Below are 20,436 nucleotides of genomic sequence, written 5' to 3'. Positions count from 1 at the left end.
TACTGACGTTCCTGGGTTACAATCCCCGAGCTCCCAGTCGGCAATCGTGCGAGATCAGCGGTGAGGCGCGGGCCCACATCCACGTGGACCGCATTTCGAAAAACATGCACCCCGAGTACAACCAAGAACGGCGGCAGGCGCGGGCCAAAGTCCTAGTCGAACAACACGCCCAGGACCCGCACGCCCTGTACGTGGAAGCAGTGGAGTACAAGCGAGAAGGATTCGTGGCAGTGTTCGTTGCGGCGGTTATGGCATCAAGACAACGGCAGCGAGCGTGCTGCGCACGGACGCCACAGACATGGTCTAAAATCTCGGTCTTCATGACTGCCATGATATTCCATATGATTCTGCTGTATTCAAGTTTTTAAAAATAATCTACATACCTAAACACTTTTAAATCAACCATGCCTTCTGAGACAGATCGTCACGGCACGGTCAATACAAGACAAATGTACCACACAACACTGGCGCCACACATGATCCAATACAGATAGTTCGCCGAAACTTGTCTGGTGTTTAAAGGTGTTTTAAGGTAAATTTCGAACAAATTGACAAAATCGTCTGCTGTCATGCCCGCTAAGTTTTCCACCATTTTCTTATGTACATGTTGTAACTGATGCCAGCAAGCCATCATTCGCGACCGAGTAAAAAAGGTAATCAATATCAAGAGGAAACGTGCACCCGATAATTTCGTTCCGCTCAGCTTTTTTACTTATGAAGCGCAGTCAAAACCGCCTCATTCAAATAAATGTCCAAGTAAGGCAAAAGATACGATATATTCACCAGTCCATATCGCCTCATACAGAAGGCGGCAACCTAGCAACGCTTTTAGTTGTCGTGGGAGCGGACGGCCATAATTAATGAGTTCGGCTGAAAACCGTCAAGACCGCGTGCCCGACCATATCTGAGCATATCTGGCCGATACACGTCAGCAGCTTGTCGGGGCTGGTAGGCCGTCAAAGCGCCCCAGCAGCAGCCAGCAGCAGCTCTACAGTCTAATACACGCAATCGTCGCGTCAAGATTACGCCAGACCCGACAGTCAAGTCTCTCGATCGAGCAAAGACAAAAGAAAAAAAGAAGGCGTGCCCAACCGAAAAGAGTGGTTCCGCTTGTCGGAAGACCGCGCGTCATCGCACACCTCGGGGACGCCCGCGTGATCTCGTACGATGGGCGGCAATAAAATCAAAAGGAAACAGTCCTGTCTGCGCCCGCGGCCTCACGTGCTTCCTCCACTCGCTGACAAGCCTACTACTAGGCGCGGCGTATATATGGTCAAACTACGAGCGCGTACAGTGTGCTCGGGCCAGACGTGGCCCACGCACTGCGCGGTGTTGCGCCCTGTACGACCCACGACGGCAGCGAAACTTTTTTTGTACTGGAAGGCCAAGCAGCCAAGCAATACACGTACAGCCAGCTACAGCTATATACTAGAGGTACGCTTTTGAAAACATATATATATAAGAGCACCGGACGCGATATTCGGAGGTCGCGGGTTCGGTTCCCACCATCGGCACGTTGTTTTGCCTTCTACTTTGTGTTTAATTATCTTTCCCCTAAACAGATTACATTATTAATTTATGTGATTATCGAAGTTAAAATTAAAAAAAAAAAAAAAGACGAAGTATAATCCCCAATGCTTTCCTTGGCCTCGCCGACTGTTGGCTTCTTTCCTTCACACGCACACATATATATATATATATATATAATCTATCTATCTATCTATCTATCTATCTATCTATCTATCTATCTATCTATCTATCTATCTATCTATCTATCTATCTATCTATCTATCTATCTATCTATCTATCTATCTATCTATCTATCATCTATCATCTATCATCTATCATCTATCATCTATCATCTATCTATCTATCATCTATCATCTATCATCTATCATCTATCCATCTATCATCTATCCATCTATCATCTATCATCTATCATCTATCATCTATCATCTATCATCTATCATCTATCATCTATCATCTATCATCTATCATCTATCATCTATCATCTATCATCTATCATCTATCATCTATCATCTATCATCTATCATCTATCATCTATCTATCTATCATCTATCATCTATCTATCTATCATCTATCATCTATCATCTATCATCTATCATCTATCATCTATCATCTATCATCTATCATCTATCATCTATCATCTATCATCTATCATCTATCATCTATCTATCTATCTATCTATCTATCTATCTATCTATCTATCTATCTATCTATCTATCTATCTATCTATCTATCTATCTATCTATCTATCTATCTATCTATCTATCTATCTATCTATCTATCTATCTATCTATCTATCTATCTATCTATCTATCTATCTATCTATCTATCTATCTATCTATCTATCTATCTATCTATCTATCTATCTATCTATCTATCTATCTATCTATCTATCTATCTATCTATCTATCTATCTATCTATCTATCTATCTATCTATCTATCTATCTATCTATCTATCTATCTATCTATCTATCTATCTATCTATCTATCTATCTATCTATCTATCTATCTATCTATCTATCTATCTATCTATCTATCTATCTATCTATCTATCTATCTATCTATCTATCTATCTATCTATCTATCTATCTATCTATCTATCTATCTATCTATCTATCTATCTATCTATCTATCTATCTATCTATCTATCTATCTATCTATCTATCTATCTATCTATCTATATATATATATATATATATATATATATATATATATATATATATCTTTATTTTGTTCACTGAGCTGACAGAGTCCGTGTTTAAGCAATAACAGTTGGTCACGCAATGCAGGGCGTTAAGCCAAAAATTATAATTGAAATTATGCACTGGGACCAGATTTTTTATACGGAAACTGAGAAAACAGGTGCAGAGAACACCCTGTATATAAAAAAGTGAGCTCCGCACGCATAGACGCCCATTGTAGAGCACTTGAGCGCGAGTTCCCAAAGCTCTCACAAACGGAGACGCCTGAACGCGCAAGCTGCTCTGAAGCTTGCTACGAGACCTTTCCATTTCAAGCTACCAATGACGCGCACACTGGTGACGGAGCCGCCATGTTGTAACAATTGCGCTTTTGGGACCGTATTCACCTCAACTAGCTTTTTTTTATTTATTTGTTTTTTTTTTTTCGCTTTTTTTGAGTGGTACGTCAGCGTCAGATCGATGGAGCGCTCCAGAAATAACGACACTGCGTGTAAATCTACACGCACAAAGAGCACGATGCATCTTAATTTGTCATCACCGTCGACACCAATCGAGACAGCATGCAGCAGAGTCTTTGGAACGCTTAATATAGATCGTCTACCCCGAGCGTAGTGACGATGCATTGAAATGGCGCAAAAGGGGACAAAAAAAAAATAATAAACTGCTCACATTAAAGGAACCATCAACAATTTATCGACCTGGAGCCTTGAAGACCACTCGAATGCTATACGTACATATCACTCAAAAGCAAGCACCTGGACCATATGTGCAATGGGCAAGGGCCTAACTATATAATAATTGCAGAAGGATGCTAAATTGGGTGAGTTGGTGCGTTTGTATATGGGAACTCAGCGCAAAGAAGACAAGGACAAAATAACGATTGCCTCCGCCCACGTGATGCGTGCACGTCACAAATTCGTTTCAAGGTTCCGACCATGTCTCAGCCGTTACACAACAGAATATCGCCTGTTCCCGCGAGATCAAAAGCTGCAAAAATGAGGCTTGGTGGTGGTAGAAACGCGTGAGCTGCTGGCGCAATATAAATCAAGGATAACATTTACATTACCTACACTCATCAAGGACGCTTATGCAATGCTTCCAATTATTGCGGCTGTTCATGATCGGAATTATTTCCTCGCGGCTAAAAGAAATGAGGGCATTTTGGACATGTGGAAAGGAAGCAAGCGCTATAAAGTAACAGGGCCGGCGTACGGTGCCCGACATTGACATCTTTTGGCAAGGATCCGAGCGTCACACTTATTACAGCTTGAACAGCGTTTCTGGACGCCAGCGATGGTGGGCTGGATTACTGATACGGCACAGACAGGCGGCAGCCTTTAGGCGTAGACTTCTGCATGTGTAATTCCGCGCAGTGGGAGCGCACAGTCATTCCCAGCGGATTCGGCAGACAAGGCGGCGTTCCGCGGGGCGATATCTGGCCGCCACCTTTATCCGAAACATGCAAATTTCTAAAGTTATCAGAACAATCCTGTCTGAGAAAAACAAGTAGAATAGTGCAGAAGGCGGGAGATTAAGTTAAGAAGTGCTTGGGACTGGGGAAATTAAGGCGCGACCCAAGCCGCACGTGGCTTCATATTGACTGTACGTCTCTTTCTCTCTTTCCATCTCGTTATCTGTCGCCCGACTGTCACGAGCTTTGCAACTGCAGTGTTGCGTGGAACTGTTAAAACGCAGTATCACAGCATGTATCTCGTGGGCTAGCAAGGAAAAGAAGTGTCGGGTCCTTTCAACTTTGCCGACCTCACACTGCGACCTTTCTTTGCAGTCAGACGACATACCTGAAATATGGTCCTTCGTAATCTACTTTTCCGCGGCAGTGTCGTGAAGGAGGATGAAGAGAGGATAGCCGAGACACTATCTTGACACTCGAACCCTCATCAAAAGGCCAAACCGCAGCGATAATCGCGATTCGCCGAAGACTTCTGTCAGGGACACTTGAATCCGTGAATGAGCGGGTGTGAGCGCAATATGAACGAGCGGTCAACCGGCGTGCGAGACATCTGACCTCTTGGAGTGGTTCTCAAAGCGACAACTATTGCGAAGAGCCCTTGGTATCATTTTCAAAATTCTGAAAGCAACATGAGGCTGACTCAGCGCAGTGGAAGGGTTCGGCTGAAATACCAAAGTTTTTACAACCTTTGAAAGGAACGTGTATATCTATCAAATGAATCTTGGGTCGATTAATACTAATTAAATTCTTAAGTTTTTCACCCATTGCGTGTGCTAGCATTCATTATTTTGAGCATTCATAACACTGTAAACAGTCATACGCTGAGATATAAAAAATGCAGTACTGCTGCAAAATACAGCCATCACTGCACCGTTTATAAATTAATCATGTACTGGGGGCAGCTGAGGAAATGCCTTGATACTGTTTACTGTGTATGCGCTAGATATAACGTCCAGACCTCAGAACAAATTTCGCACAGCTAGTCAACGCTACCGAAGGAATGCACGCGCACAATTCTTTTCATTACCACGTCTTCCTTTTTGCAAGGCTAAGCCCGTCTATGTGTATCACTGCCCGTCTGTCTGCGTACGAGTCTGTCCCCGTTTGTCATTGTCGTTCCTCACCATCCACTGTGTGTACCTCTGTCACTGTCAGAATGTGCGTCTCCGCCTGTAGAATATGACTGAACAGGTCAACAAGAAATGTTCTCGACCTTCAGCAAATCTTTGTTCTAGTTAGACCCCTTCAAGCAGAAAGCGAGTAATCGACGCTTTCCCTGCGGTAACCTATATATCAGCTTGCGCGAATGAACTGCTCATTTTTGGAGAGTGAGCTACTTACAGCTCTTTTTAGAATACGTCTGCATGCTCCCAGTTCTCAACAGCACTTCTGCCACTGGTCGCTCACTCCACTGAGGTCTCCGCATGTATGTCGTTATTTGCTCCTGCATCGTGCGGTTGACCTATGCTATGTGCTAGTTATATCCATGAGGTTTAATGGCGCAAAAGAAACTGTGGCTATGATGCGCCATTATGCTATGTGCATCTACGAAAAAGAAAAAAGGAAACGAATAAACGGACCTGCACGTACGATTTCGCGTTAAAAACTCCAGCGCGACTATATAGCATCGCGAAGTGATTTGTATGTCTTTGAGGAAGCAATGCAATTCCCGAAACAAACGAATACATGCTTCGGCTCCTAAATCGATTCTATATGTCGTATGTAGGAGACTTTTTGTTGTCGGCTTTTGTATACAACGACAACGTTCATTTCCATCACAGCAATCGGTCATTCTATAAATGCACAACAGCCTACGGCGCTGCGTCGTGAGCATAAGCATAGCGCTTGGTACAATAGAGAGCTTTAGCATAGCACATTTGGTTTACAACATGTTATGTTATTTGTCCTTCCTGCTTGGACCACATGAGGTCTGCAGTATTGTATAAATAAATTAAAAAAAAACTAGTTTACTTCGGGTGCGCATGCGCAGTGAGATAGCCTGGACTCGCCTCGACTACTATCATGTAATCCAGTAACCGTAGACGCATACCAGTACTCCGGTATGCATCTGCGGTACAACGTGTGCGCTATGCTAAATCTTTTCAGTGATGGCAATAAGGCGTCCACTTTTTTGGACTCTCATTTATAAAATGCACCTCTCGAACTAATCATCAAACCAATCCGCGTCATGAATAACAAACGTTAAAATAGGTTTAAAATCATCAACATTAAACAACATTCTGGAATAATAGAATATATCCATTAACCTTCACCCCGCCGGGGTGGCGCAGTGGTTACGGCGCTCGACTACTGTTCCCAAGAATGCGGGATCGAATCCCGGCCCCGGCGGCCGCTTTTCGATGGAGGCGAAAAGCAAGGCGCCCGTGTGCTGTGCGATGTCAGTGCACGTTAAAGAACCCCAGATGGTCGAAATTTCCGGAGTCCTCCACTACTGCGTCTCTCATAGCCTGAGTCGCTTTGGGACGCTAAACCCCAAACAAGCAAGGACTATACATCCATGCAGCGGTTCGCATGGATGTTTAGTCCCATTAACCATTAACCTTCAGCGATATCTTCAGATTTGTACGCCTGATCCTCTAGAGGCCGCATTTCAGTGGATAAATCAGAATTAATCTGAGTGTCAAGATATCTTGGAAAACATGTGATAATGCACTGTTTGACACGCAAACGAGAGGATGCACATAACATTTGAGCAAACGCATGACTGTTTGTCGCGGTCACTGTGTCAAGAACCTAATGCCACCGTAGAGCCATATTGGGAAGGTCTTTGAAAGTTTGGTCGGTATGACTCGCGTATGGCACCGGTGTTCGCTTCGCAGCCATCGCACATGTACGCTTCTGCGCAAGCGCCGAGACCATATCAACAAGCCCTGCGCGCATCCCTGAAGCCTTCTCGAGTCGCCTTCTCCCTCCGTAACGCAAACAAGGAATTTTATTTGCGGCGCGCGACTTGCTACAAAGAGCAGATTACAAATGTCAAGTGTTTGCCGCGGTGATTCTGCGAACAGCTGGGGAAGTTTCGTGCGTTGCGCATCTCGCGAAGAGACCTGGCTAATCTGGGATTGTGCGGTCGCAACTATAACTGAAATTTCATTCTGCTAGCCTTGAGATGTTCCACTGCAATATCTCGACTTATACGGTGTCATTCTTGAGCGAAAACTGCTGTGCACGTTTACGAAAAAAGTAAACAAAGCAGCCAGTGCAAAAAATACAGATGAGATAGTATTGCGATGCGACGTTTGTTTCCCTGACGAGTCTTTATTTTTTTTTTTTTTCGCATCAGTGGAACATCCGTGCTAAACTTAAGATTTCTGAAACTAAGTTACTCCTTTAAAAGAACACCCTCGATCTGCGGGGTCCTGTTTCCAGCAAGGCCGCAGAAATGTTAATTCTTACGTTTCGTGAAGTGACGCTAGTGAGTCCCTTCAGGCTGATAAATAAATAAACGTCGTTCATCAGCTCGCTGCTGACAGAGTGCGGTTACTGCGTTTATCTATATAATCGGATAAACCGACACCTACAATTCCTCCGCGATGGTAAGCAGTTCGTCCTTGGGTCTTTTCTGGTTACTCAAATAAAAAGCTAACCATCAGAGCAAATTAAAATCGCAAGAATTTCTATGCATATCTGGCTTGTTTGGCATCGCCAGATATAAGAAAATTTTGTTTACTGCAGCGGAGTAATACACAAGCCGCGTAATACTTTCCATAGTTAGCAACTGCCGGTTTTTTTTTTTTTTTTCTTTAGTTGTATCTGACTATAGTGATATCACGACCACCTGTACTCCCCAGCATATAACAGCTAATTCTGTCCGTTTTCGATCGCATCTAAGCGGCTATAACCCAGAGTAGTAGCAAGAAATGAAGGTGCAGCCGAAGCACTCTTTCCTCGTATCTCCTCAGTCTCTCCTAACGTCCGACGAAATGGTCTCCACACCATTACCTCCCGCCTCGCACAGAAGATATGTCTGCTAGGCTGTCACCAACGTCACTAAATTCAGTAGGAGCTTGTTGAACGCTAAGGTAACCCAGATCCCGGTCTTCAACTGTAGTGTGGCGAACACCATAGCCCGGCGAAAGTATTTACACACCCAAATGCATCGAACAGAACACACCACTCTGTCGCACAACAATAAAGCCGGCGATTTGTATCTGGCATGTGGGATTTTCCTGAAGCGGCACTGGTCACGAGCCGTATAGTTGAGGGGTCTGAATCAGCTTCAAGGGGATCTTTACCGTCTACTCACATCGCGCAATACATGGGCGCATCGACTTTGGCCTTTATCGAAACCAAACCGCCGCTTCCAGGGCCGAACCCGCGTCCTTGGTCGCAGTCCTTTTACATCTAGTTTGGCCTGGCTTACGGGGTTAATTCAACGTCCCAAAGCAACTAAGGCTGTGTGGGACCCCGTAGTGGAGGACTGCGCAAATTTCGAACACCTGGAGTTCCTTAACGTGCACTGAATCGCATGTTAAAACACTATAGGTGGTCGAAATTTCCGAGTGTTCTACATTTTACACACGCCTTCAAGAATGCCAGCTCGAAGAGGTATATGAAATACATCCCCTAGTCATCTGATCAAGGAAGTTGCGCCATTGTTTTCTGTATGCGTTACATACTGTCGAGATAAATAATTCAGTCTGGTAAGATGCATAAATCCTCACGGCTCTAGCAATGAAAAAATATTAGTAACTCAAGAATAGTAAAATTTGCGATGAGCAATATATAGCATCTGCACGAAGTGTCAGTCCCAGAACAGACATACTGCAGCAGTTCGGGCGAGCCAAATACAGGCCAAAGTGAGACTATGGGTCGATTTACAGGCTTAAAATTACCAACAGGAAGGAAGCAAAACAGTCATAGTCCATGCAATCAGTGTATGAGGTTAGAGGGGCTAGCCTCTTGCCTATTCTTGAAATCAAGGATGACGTCCACGTTTCAGCCTCTGGCCGTGCACACAAGAGCGGATTTAGGCGCCCCGGGCTCTCACAAGGATAAGAAAAAATTTCTATCGGACAATCGCATGACATGGGTGCACAAATTTGCAGTTGGAATACACCACACAGCCACTCTCTAGGTCCCTGCTGTGGTGACCTAGTGACAGCGCGATAGCTGGTCTTAGCTCTTCTTTGGCACCGTTTCTGTGCATAAGCCCACCGCCGTGGACCCATGGGTGTTCCTTCAGGCATCCACCTGCTGCATACGAAATTAGCACCTCCCATCCAGCACCTCTCTGCAACGAGGCGGATGTTCTAACAACTATATAAGCCGTGGCATCGACAGCATATAGCATAATTAGGAGCATCCGCTCTATTATGTCAACCATAAGATGTCCTCATTTCTGCGCGATCACAAGCCGCCTGATGCTAGATCATTCGCGTTTGATTTTTTTTGTTCTACGTAATGGAGCCCAGAAAGTGCATAAGGGACTGCCAACAGCCCCATTTCAACCGTCCATTTCCGGAGTTGCCCATTCATCCGCCTCTACATTTCTTGTCTGTCCTAGGGAAAGACAAGAAAATCAGAAAAGATAGGCCTAGATATTAATATGCAGACTAAAGAAAAGTTCAACAGCCTCGGAAAGGAACAGCAGTTTACAATAGGAAGCGAAGCACTGGAAATAGCTGGGGAATATATTTACTTATAGGACAGGTAGTAATCACATATTCGGACCACGAAAGAGAAATAACACAGGAGAATAAGATTCGGATGAGCGCAATTGGCAAGCACTCCCCGATTATGACTAGCAGCTTATCCATATCGCTCAAGAGTAAAGTATATAACAGTTTTGTCTTACCGTATACTCACCCATGGGATTGAAAATTGGAGGCTAACGAAAATGGTTCCACTTAAGTTGAGGACAACGCAGAAAGCCATACACGGAACGGAAAATGGTATGTGTAACGTTAAGAGATAGGAAGCGTGCGGTCAGAGAAAGAACTCGAGTTTATGACATTCTAGTGGAAAAGAAATGGGCATGGGCAGGACATGCAGTGCGGAGAAAGGATAACCACACTCTAAGAAAAAAAGGTGTGATCTTACCCCTTTAGGGGGGTAAGTCCACTGACGCACTGGGGAGCCCCTTTGGGTGCAAAGTTACACCCTCGACGGGGGCTTAAGTGTGTGTGGTGTAAAGTTTACGCTACATCGAGGCTAACGTTATGCCATATGGTGAAGTGCAAGTATATGCTTCTGGGGAGTAACGTTACCCTTTCTCAGAAGGACTAAAGGTTAGGCCATGAAAGTGCAAAAATATGCTCTAAAATCGGGTGCATGTTTGCTCCCAGCTGGAATAAGTTTATGCTTAATCATAAGGCGTAAACTTACCCTCACAGGGTCTGCATTTATGCCAGCATAATGAGCTTACTACAGCACCCCGTAAGTGCATCTTTGCACCCTATGAATGGGCGTAACTTTGCACTTTTACGTTCATATTTATGTTTCGTTTGGAAGGGTAATATCACCGCCCCGAGGAATAAAATAAATTCATAATATAGTGTTTTTTTACACCCATTTAAGATAATGTTTTTTTCCTTCGAAGGGTATGTTTGCGCCCTTCTAAATATAGTCTAGGCGCACACTGGCACGCTAGTAATTTGAAAACAACCACACTTCGACTGATTGTGCAGTCAGTCACAAGACATCGCCGCTATCGAAGCGATACGAGACATACATTTTCTTTATTTGCAACGCAAGCGACTCCGTTTCGCATATGTGTGGTAATGCTGCCTCCGCTGCAACATTAGACAGCCTTAACATACGCCCTATACAGAAGAAAAACGTTTGGTGAAAAGATGTATGATGTCTTCGTCAGCCGGTCACAGATGCCCTCGCTTCCGCAATGTTGGTTTCTTCGTGCTAGAGCGACATATTTGTGACGGGCCATGTAGCCATTCAGGGTGCAGTTTACACACCGATATTAGTACATGAGAACGGAAGGCAGGGTTTACTTTTTATTGCGTTTGAAAATGGCAGGATAACCGAGCAATCTTTTGTCATCGTCGTGGTTGAATCCATACTTCGAGGGAACCTGTGTGAGAGAAAAACGAGAGAAAAATGAGATGTGGAGGGAATAGACACATTCACAATGTATACACATGCAAGCGATGGAAACATCTCGGCGACTAAACTGCAGCGGCGCGGCAAAAAAAAAAAAAAAAAAATGGAAGCGTGTTGGAACCGCGTCGCGGCTGCAGATACAGCAAGCGCTTTCTCTTGCATGGAGAACATTTTTCCAGCACCGCACCCTTCTTGTGGCCGCCAAGCGAGGAACATCTGACGGGGCGAATTACCGAGGATCGCTCCTATTTTTTCTGCACAAATGCTTTCGCAGTAGTGGTGCAGGCCTGTTTTCCAAGCAGTATATATAAGTGCTGGGCTACTTTCAGCTAGCATCTGTAATGATATGCTTGAGGCATCTGTGGACACACCCTGATATACCTTCCCCCTGCACTTGACCTGCTTCATACATGACAGCCCAGCATACAACTACTGCTCAGAAAATAAGCCCACTCAACTATTGTGACAAAATGTTTGCTGGAAATATGCGAGGGAACCTCAGTAAGCCGTCCGGTCAAGGGTGCCACAAGAAGGGTGCGCAGCTGAGAAAAGGTCCATGATTGTGCAGCAGGCCAGGGCGTCGATAACTGAGGAGACGTTCGTGAAAAATCACGCTCGGAAAACTCCTTCATTTTCGCAAGCATGGCCATCAAAAATGGTAGATGAGGGGGCTTTGTGCAATCGCAGGAAGCTACTGCAAAAATGTCCATTATGAGACATGAAATTAAGCGGCGCGAACTGGCCTGAAGTTCAAAGCTGTGTGCATGATTCTGTTAAGCGGTTTTACTGTAGGAGAACGGATATGACACAGTAATCAACAACGCAAGCTCTCAACGCCAGATAACTCTGAAGGACATGTCCCAAGACTAGACCAAACTTCGGTATGCCTAAATAAGAGTGCAAGGAACAACAAGGAAACACACAGAAGGATGGACGGACACAGGCGCTCAATAACTGAAATTTTATTTCGGAGCACAACATATATAAACATGCATAAAGGTTTAGTTAACCACCAAATTAGCTTGATTAACCTGTATCCTGATGTAAACAATTGCAATTTGAAACCACCTCAATATCCCAAAAAGCAGTTTTAAAACTTCTGGTTCACCTTCGCTGAAATACATGCTATGCGTATGGGTGGTCACTCAAATGCAGTCACGCCTGCTGATCATAGAGATTGGGACCACTCGAACCTCGGACTCAACATTGTTCTCACTATTGCGACGCATGCTGATTAAACGAGTACCGGCTTAAACACACAATAAGGGCAGAAAAAGTTTGAAAAATGGAACTTACAAGCACCATGCGCCGGTTTACGTTGACCGCTGCCGCCGCACCTGCTGTCGCCCATCATTGGCATGCGTAATGGAGTCCGAAGCTGGTCTTTGTGACACGGCGCCACCGCAGCAGCAGCAACCTTTCAAGTCCACACTTGTTCTCAACGCTGGCCCAGCGAATCTGCTAACGTGATCTCTCCTCCGCTGCTGCTTTTGCGCAGCCCAAGACTGTTGCAGCACTAGGAGATGCGTACTTCTTGTTTTGTCCATGCTCCACGTCGTCGCTGATTGCAGAGTCGTCGTGAGCTGTTAAAAATTGGTTCACAGGAAGGGAAAGGCGCAGTAACTGTCACACTTGCTCTGTGGACACCCGAACTGCGCCGTAAGGGAAGGGAGGAAGGTGGGAATGAAAGTGGAAAGAGAGAAAGAGGAGCCGTAGTGGAGGGCTGCGGAGTAATTTCGACCACCTGGGGATCTTTAACGTGCGCTGACATCGCACAGCACACGGACGCCACTTCGTTTCGCCTCCATCGAAACGCAGCCGCCGGGGTCGGGTTCGAACCCGGGAACTCCGGCACAGTAGTCGGGCGTCTTACCACTGCACCACCCCGGCCCTTAACAGAATTTAAGATTACGTCTTTACAGGGGGTAGTTCCCTGCAGTTACAACGAAGGACTTTGCTCGCACATATCTATTTGCATGTTGAGTATGATACAAATATTTACAACTCAAGGGCAGTGCAGCCCATAGGCATAAGACTGAGACCACTCGATGCTTCCGCGTCCGAACAGGACATCGCTTCTGCTGGAATGACTCGTGACCCCACGGAGCCTTGAGAAGAGTATGTGTCCAGAGCCACCATGTGCTCGCCGTCGAAAAGAGGCACGCATTTTGGGCTCCCTGGGACCTGTCATACTGTTCACAATGAAGGCTTGTGTACCCCGCCTAGGCACTCTGGAAGCTACAGCCAAACTGGTTTCCGAAAGTCCGGCGAAAAATGACTTCATGCTGTGAAGAAAAGAGTTCCGGGGAGCAGCAGGTTCTTCTGATTGTTCCTTACCCCACCTCCATCATTGGCGCTTGAGATTCAGTGTCCAAAATTCTGATGTTCACTGGAGGGGCAAGCTTATCAGGACAAAAGAGCGTGCGTCACCTTTGCGCTGTGTCATACGGCGAGCGAAGGAATCAATGCCCAGTTTCCTGAATTCTCGGAACTAGAAAGGATAAGTGACCACGTGCAAGTATCACAGGCTGTACGTGGCTCCGCAGCCAGCTAGCTGGTCTTTTGTAAGTTTTCCACTCAACTTATGCTCGAAGGCATCGTGTCGCACAATGCTGCTGCAGACACGTGTGTGCTGCATTGAAAAACGCGAAGTGTCTGGTGTGCGGCGTGGCGGAAAACATGCATGCGTCGTGTTTCATCACAAAAGCGCCCGAGAAGCGGCGATTGGAACCACCCGACAGCCTGGTGCAGCAAGTACGAAACACGCCGAAGCACTGCGAAAAAAAGGAGCCCTGGTAAACTAAGAACAATACAGCTAGCGCTTGGGGCAGTTCGTACACCTTAAAATTAAAAGAACCTGCTGAAGTCGGAACGAATGAAAAAATTATGAATGATGACATGCAAAAATAACGTCTCCTGCAATATTAATACAGAGCACGACGACACAGTGTACGCATTCTGTTTTCTTCCCTTCCCAAACTGATTAGCCTATTTTTGAAAATTGAAAAAAAAAAAAAAAAAGGAATGAAGAAGGGAGCATGTGTGTAGAACAGTAAGATCAAGCAAATGAAAACCTTGGTCGAGGCAAGACGAGTTATTTATCGCATTCCGATGGCCCGTTAAAAAGTGCATTTATAGGGTAGACAGGCAGGTAGTTCGTTTTCAGAAACATGAAAACTCTCTAAAAGAGGAGACCCAGGAATATACAGGGCGTTGCACAATTACCAGCGCGCTGTAGAATGCTCCTCCAAGCTAAACCGCAAAATCCTCGCAGCTCAAATTTCGTTCAGAAATGGCATTTTGCCGTTAGTATTTTTAATATTAAAGTTGTTTGGCGTACTTGCCTCGCCGCATATTATGGGAACATTCGACTTCTGATCGAATCAGGCAAGAACCATACCATTGACAAAATGCCATTTTGCCCGAAATTTGAGCTATATATATATATATGGACCATATTAGGCCACGCTTTCCGGTCTCCCACTATTTCCCTAACATCACGTAACTTCATCTGCAGCGCCTCGAGGATTCCATCCAACCATCGCGTTCGCTGCCTACCCCTTCTCCGGTGACCCTCAACCTTTCCCAACATCAAATCTTTCTCCAGCGACTCCTCTCTTCTCATCAGATGACCAAAGTAGCTGAGCTTTAACTTTAGAATTTGACCCTCCAATGAGCAGTCAGGGTTTATGGTCGACAATATCGACTGATTTGATCTTCTGGCCGTCCAAGGAACTCTCAAGAGTCTCCGCCAGCACCACAATTCAAACGCGTCAATTCTTCGGCGGTCAGTCTTCTTCACAGTACAACTCACGCATCCATACACCACAACTGGAAAGACCATAGCACGAGTTATAGGGATCTTGGTTGGCAGTGTAATGTCTCTGCTCTTTACTAGGCGGTCAAGACTAGCCATGGCTCTCTTGCCCAGACGCAGGCGTCTCCTAATTTCATGGCTGCAGTCTCCTTCCGGGGTAATCTTGGAGCCCAAGAAGAGAAAATCTGCCACAGCTTCCACTTCTTGTCCCTTGATGCTCCAGGACTTGATAGGGGAAGACGCCATGATCTTTGTCTTTTTAATGTTCAGTTTAAGCATATATATATATATATATATATATATATATATATATATATATATATATATATATATATGTATGTGAAATTTGTCCTCGAGTGTCACAGCTTTCAGCTGCCCACCAGCCTGCCTCTAGTTCACACTATAAAATTAAATAATTTGAAGCCAGCATGACACCAAAGCTGTAGACGCGATAGCGCCTTTAACACGGCGTTTTGATTCCGCAAATTCTTGCCGTTAAGAGACGCAGAGTCTGGGAATGTGATTAACGCCTTTAGTTTGCTTTGTTTGGAGGAACGGAAGATGTATCTGCCTCACTTCTCGGTGAACGGCGAACTTCAAAATGAAAGGCATAAAACCGGAGGTAGAGCCGCCCAAATCTTTAACTAGCATGCGCATGACGACCTCCTTTTCTATGCTCCTGCGCCTTAATAAGAACAATACTTGCCAGATGATCAAGATTACGCAAGAGCTTGGTGAGCCATTTCTTATACTTGACTGTTCGCAGGTTAGCTGCTCTGTAACGCTCAGAATCACAGAAAGTACTGCCGTCACGAACGTCATTTAAGATTTCGGCAGCTGTACATATGTCGTTGGTTCCAATCTCTGTCGCAAACTAACCTTCAACATGACTAGCAGATGGATGCTAAATGTGACACGAAAAGGGTATGACACCACCCTGAAAGCTGTATAAGGAATCGATGTTATCAAGATTTTAATATACATCAGAGCATATATTTTTCCACGAGTTGCGAGTTTCGGCGACGACTATGGCAATGGCGATGCCTTTTCGGCCGAACGAGCTGTACGCGCTTCAGGTAAAATCAAATATGTGCATAATTTTGTTGCTGAACACAACCGGCACCTCTTTCTCTCTTTTCTTTTATTTCACCTTCCTTCGAAGCTTCCCAAGCTTCCCCTTACGGTGTGGTTCAGGATTCTACCAAGTGTGACAGATACTGTGCCTTTTCTTTCCTTTAAGCAGCTTAAATACGTTTGCAGAACGGCCCGTGACAGTTCGCTATGCAGTCGGAGTGGCTCCACTATAAGCCTGAAACAGGCTGTGCACTGCCAGAGCATTACTCCCACAAGCAAAACAAAAGTATCTGCTGTTTCATTACAATTTAGAAGCAGTTTTGCAGTCATGACGTCACCCCATAGAAACCAGGACACACCTGCAGCTTGCTGTTCCTGACTGGGGAGAGTAAACATGGAGAGGGACCCAAACGCCGCGGGAGAAAAACGGTGGCGAAGGTGGCACAAAAGGCGTCCCCTCTCTGAAAGCGACAGTGCAGGAACGAGACATGATGGGACAGAATGCTGCACGAGCGCCCCATCGTGACATGTGCCCAAACTAATAACCCCGCTGTTTAAGGGGCACGAACACACACACAAACACACAAACGCTGGTAGAGAGGGTAAGTAGGGTTGTAATAGGGTGCAAGTTTTCTAAGAGGGGGTAAGTGAATAGGGACCTGCTTCCAGCAGGTGCAAAGTTACCCCCAAGGCCTTCTAAAGGGGGTAAATGTCCATGCTATGCCCTTTTTACCCCTTTCGCACACCCTTTTTTCTTAGAGTGCAACACCAAAGGTAACAAATTGAATTCTAAGGGAAGGAAAGAGTAGCGGGGGGCGGCGTTAGGTGGGTGGCTGAGGTTAGGAAGTTCGCAGATGTCAAGTGGATGTAGCTAGCACAGGACCAGGTTAATTGGAGGAATATGGGAAAGGCCTTCGCCTTGCAGTGGTGATTATCTTTAACGGCGTTTTCTCCCAATGCTTCTCATACGGTTAAAACTCGATTTAAAGAAGGTGAGGGGAGCCAGGAATTACTTCGTTAAATCGGAAACTTCGTTAAATTGAGTGAGAAATCTCTCGGTCACCCGATTCAATAAATTCGATTATATTGTGTAGCTGCCTCCAGAAAGCCGCCACGGCATCATTTTGGCAAAGCGTAATTGGGCCGCGGTATCGACACAAGTGACGTGTATGACAAGAAACAACGCAAACTGCTATCTCAGAGCAGTCTAAGCGGACTGCAAATATATCTCCCCATAAAGAAGTCGGCGATCTTTGGTTGCGTGCGCTTTGTAAGAAACGATCGCACGGATTCCTCTAAAGTTGAAGTGTTTTAGCACGTCATTTGTCCCCTTGTGTATTCCAGAAAATTGGTGCAACAGACAAAAGGTATTCATCACTGCACATGTCAAGTCGTTTTTTATTTGCATCGAAATGATGTGGGTAGGCCCAGACAAAAAAGTGAAAAAGATTTCACTTGAAAGCAGTCTCTGGGAAATTAAATTCAAAACTTTAAATCTCGTTTTGCACGATGCAGTTTGGTAAAAACGGCACGGAAGTGCTCAACCATGTTACCGCTGGCTCACAGTCAATACATTTTTGGTCATTCTCCTAAAAAAAAAAAAAAAAAAAAAAAGAAGACCAAAAATGACCACTTTTCCAACTTCAGTTTCCGAAAAAGGATTGTTAATTCGGGACAGATCACGGAACTGTTTCAGTATTTCGATTTAGTCAAAGTATTGGTCCATATATGGTCGTCTGACAGGGAATCGGGATATCTTTACTTTTCTTTGCGTATACCCGAAGGACCCCATCACACTAATAGAATTCCACATTCACCGGGCTTAATATGTGCAGTGAAAGGGAGGCTTCCGAATTAATTTCCGCACACATTCTTAGTAGCAGATTCAGAGTGATAACCAAGCTAGGAAAGCGTAGCTGCGGGCGGCAAAGCGTCAAGTGCACTGGACAGAAGAGATCTGAAAATGCGATTGTATACTGCGGCTGCTGTTGGCGCGAAAGACATCTTGCACGGCCGGACGCGAGCAGCAGCTGCTTCGCGCACTTGCCGCTTGAGCCCGGCCATGGTTAAGATAAGATACGTATGGAGATAGGTGTGCATCCTGCGGTGGACTATACTGCTGGTGCTAATAATGAATTGACATCTGCAGCTTCACGCTATATCTTCGAGTGGTACAGATCAGCCGAGTTTAAGACGTCCTACTAGGGAAAGCCCGAACCAAGGCCATTTTCATACGCTAAACTGCCGAACCGACAACCACGCCCGCTATCGCAGGACACGGTATAATGGAGTGCAGTTTGAACTCATGAAACTGTGGCGCGGGGTAAACAATCAGGAAAACAATGGCTGCCACAAATATTAACTGTTTGTATCAAGTAGATTTCTGACAGCCAAGAAACCATTTAGAGTGCATGCAAGGCAACAAGCGTGCATATGTATTTTATCTTCATATTACTTGCACTTTCCAAATTGAAAATCAATACTGAACCGGTGTATAAAAAGTCATTTGTAGTACTCGATATTACGCTAAGGTTATCAGCACTGTCCTGGCCCGGTCATAGTTTCGTTCCTTTGCTGTCCATGACTTCCAACTGCAGAATGGACTCATAATGTGTGGATGGGAAATAACTAAGAATTTCCAGAACAGAACTCGCTCGAAAGGGTGTCACAGGCAATGAACTCGGCTCTTCGCAGCAAACTGTCGCGAACTTTTTAAAAAAAATATATGTGTCCGCACGCTGACCCTAGCCAATTCCTCATCAGCAGTAATTTAAAGACTACGCTTCACCTGCGTTGAGCATCTTTTTGGTCCCGCAGCATTAGGTGAGTTTTTAATCCGAATTATATGAACGTTCACCGAAGTTCATTTCGGTTATGTCTAATTGAAATATATATATATATATATATATATATATATATATATATATATATATATATATATATATATATATATATATATATATATATATAATTCTCTGCAATCCGCCACTCCAGCTGGCAGTATGTTTCTAAATGAATAAAAACCAAATTACTGCTGTGTCCCTCAAAACGCATGTGTATCATTTCAAGATAGTACCCTATGATCTGCAATTTAATAAAACTTCGCAGCACTATGCGAGTTCTTCATTCCAGCAAAAGAAAAGTTTTTTGGATAATATTTCGGCCATTTTGCAATTAAAAATCATGTGTCGCTTCGCGACGGTAACCCACAATGTATGCAAATTTCGCATGCAGCAGCGAGCGCCATAATGGTTTACTGGCTAATGACGCTGAAATAGGACAAAATAATGAATAAACTACTGACCATAACGACCATGCCAGCACTACCGCTCCAATTATACATGTGCACACATCATAGAATTTAAAACAGACACCATAGGAATTGCAATAAAAGCGTGTTTGCCAGCATGGTCATCCGTAAAGGGTAAAAAAATCAAACTTGTTCTTAACCGCGGTATGCATCTTATAGAACTGTACAAACATATCTCCTTTTGCTACAGGTCATACCTTGGTGCACGAGATTTTTAAAATATGTGGGGTGAGGTACGTTGAAGACCTGCATAATAGAGACCTCTTTTAGCTCATTTCTATTTTTCTTACTGCATCAAGGTCTGCACCAGAAAGATGTTTTCTTTTTTTCTCGCAAACTGCCAAAACTATATCGTAAACGAAGAGGAAAAACGAAACAATAGAATTCACATTTCAATTACCAGGCGCAGTGCACGGAATGGTAAAGCTGTCCTGGTACAATTCAGCTAACCAAAAGTACAGCTTGAAAAATAAAGGCGCTCGGGGCGTCAGCCGAGCGGCGAATCAGCCGGCGGCGGTCGGCAAACGCGCATTGCCCGCTTACCTGTGCCTGTCAAACTTGGCGAACTGCTGCCAATCCTTGGGGTTGCTGTTGTACGAGGACATCAGCTCGTGCACATACTCGACGTTGATGTGGTCGGCCTCGAAGACGCAGTGCAGCTGGTTGATGAGGTCCTGTAGCGAGGCCGCGCACGGCGGCTTGGACGAATTTAGGGCGCTCCTCGGCTCCATCAGAACACAACACGCACGCGTGTCCGTCGGCGGGGATTTTGAGCGCTTCTAGATGGCGCACATTTTTTTAAAGGGCAGCAGAGTGGCTGCACATGCTCAAGATAAGCAGTGACGTTTCCGACCGGCTGTTTCACTCGAGCCAATCACGCGCTCAGAAAACCTCACGTGTCTGAAATACACTCAAAAGGAGCACCCAGTTTCGGTTTCGATGTGGAGCTTTTGA

General features: G+C 44.9%; 1 protein-coding gene across 1 annotated transcript in view; it reads right to left on the bottom strand.

Annotated features, from left to right (window-relative positions):
* The window catches only part of LOC146186429 (cysteine dioxygenase type 1), a 99,756-nt gene extending 79,474 nt beyond the window's left edge, over positions 1-20,282 (bottom strand). Inside the window, exon 1 of the mRNA XM_084607192.1 lies at positions 20,026-20,282. Within this exon, the coding sequence (XP_084463318.1) occupies positions 20,026-20,213 (188 nt within the window). The 5' untranslated portion in view covers positions 20,214-20,282. The remainder of the gene's footprint in view (positions 1-20,025) is intronic.
* Between the last annotated feature and the right edge of the window lie 154 nt (positions 20,283-20,436).

Source organism: Amblyomma maculatum, chromosome 6, assembly GCF_055883805.1.
Source record: "Amblyomma maculatum isolate TAMU_Amacu chromosome 6, ASM5588380v1, whole genome shotgun sequence".
Lineage (NCBI taxonomy): Eukaryota > Metazoa > Arthropoda > Arachnida > Ixodida > Ixodidae > Amblyomma > Amblyomma maculatum.
Note: the sequence above shows the minus strand (reverse complement) of the source record. Positions and strands in the feature narration are given on the sequence as shown.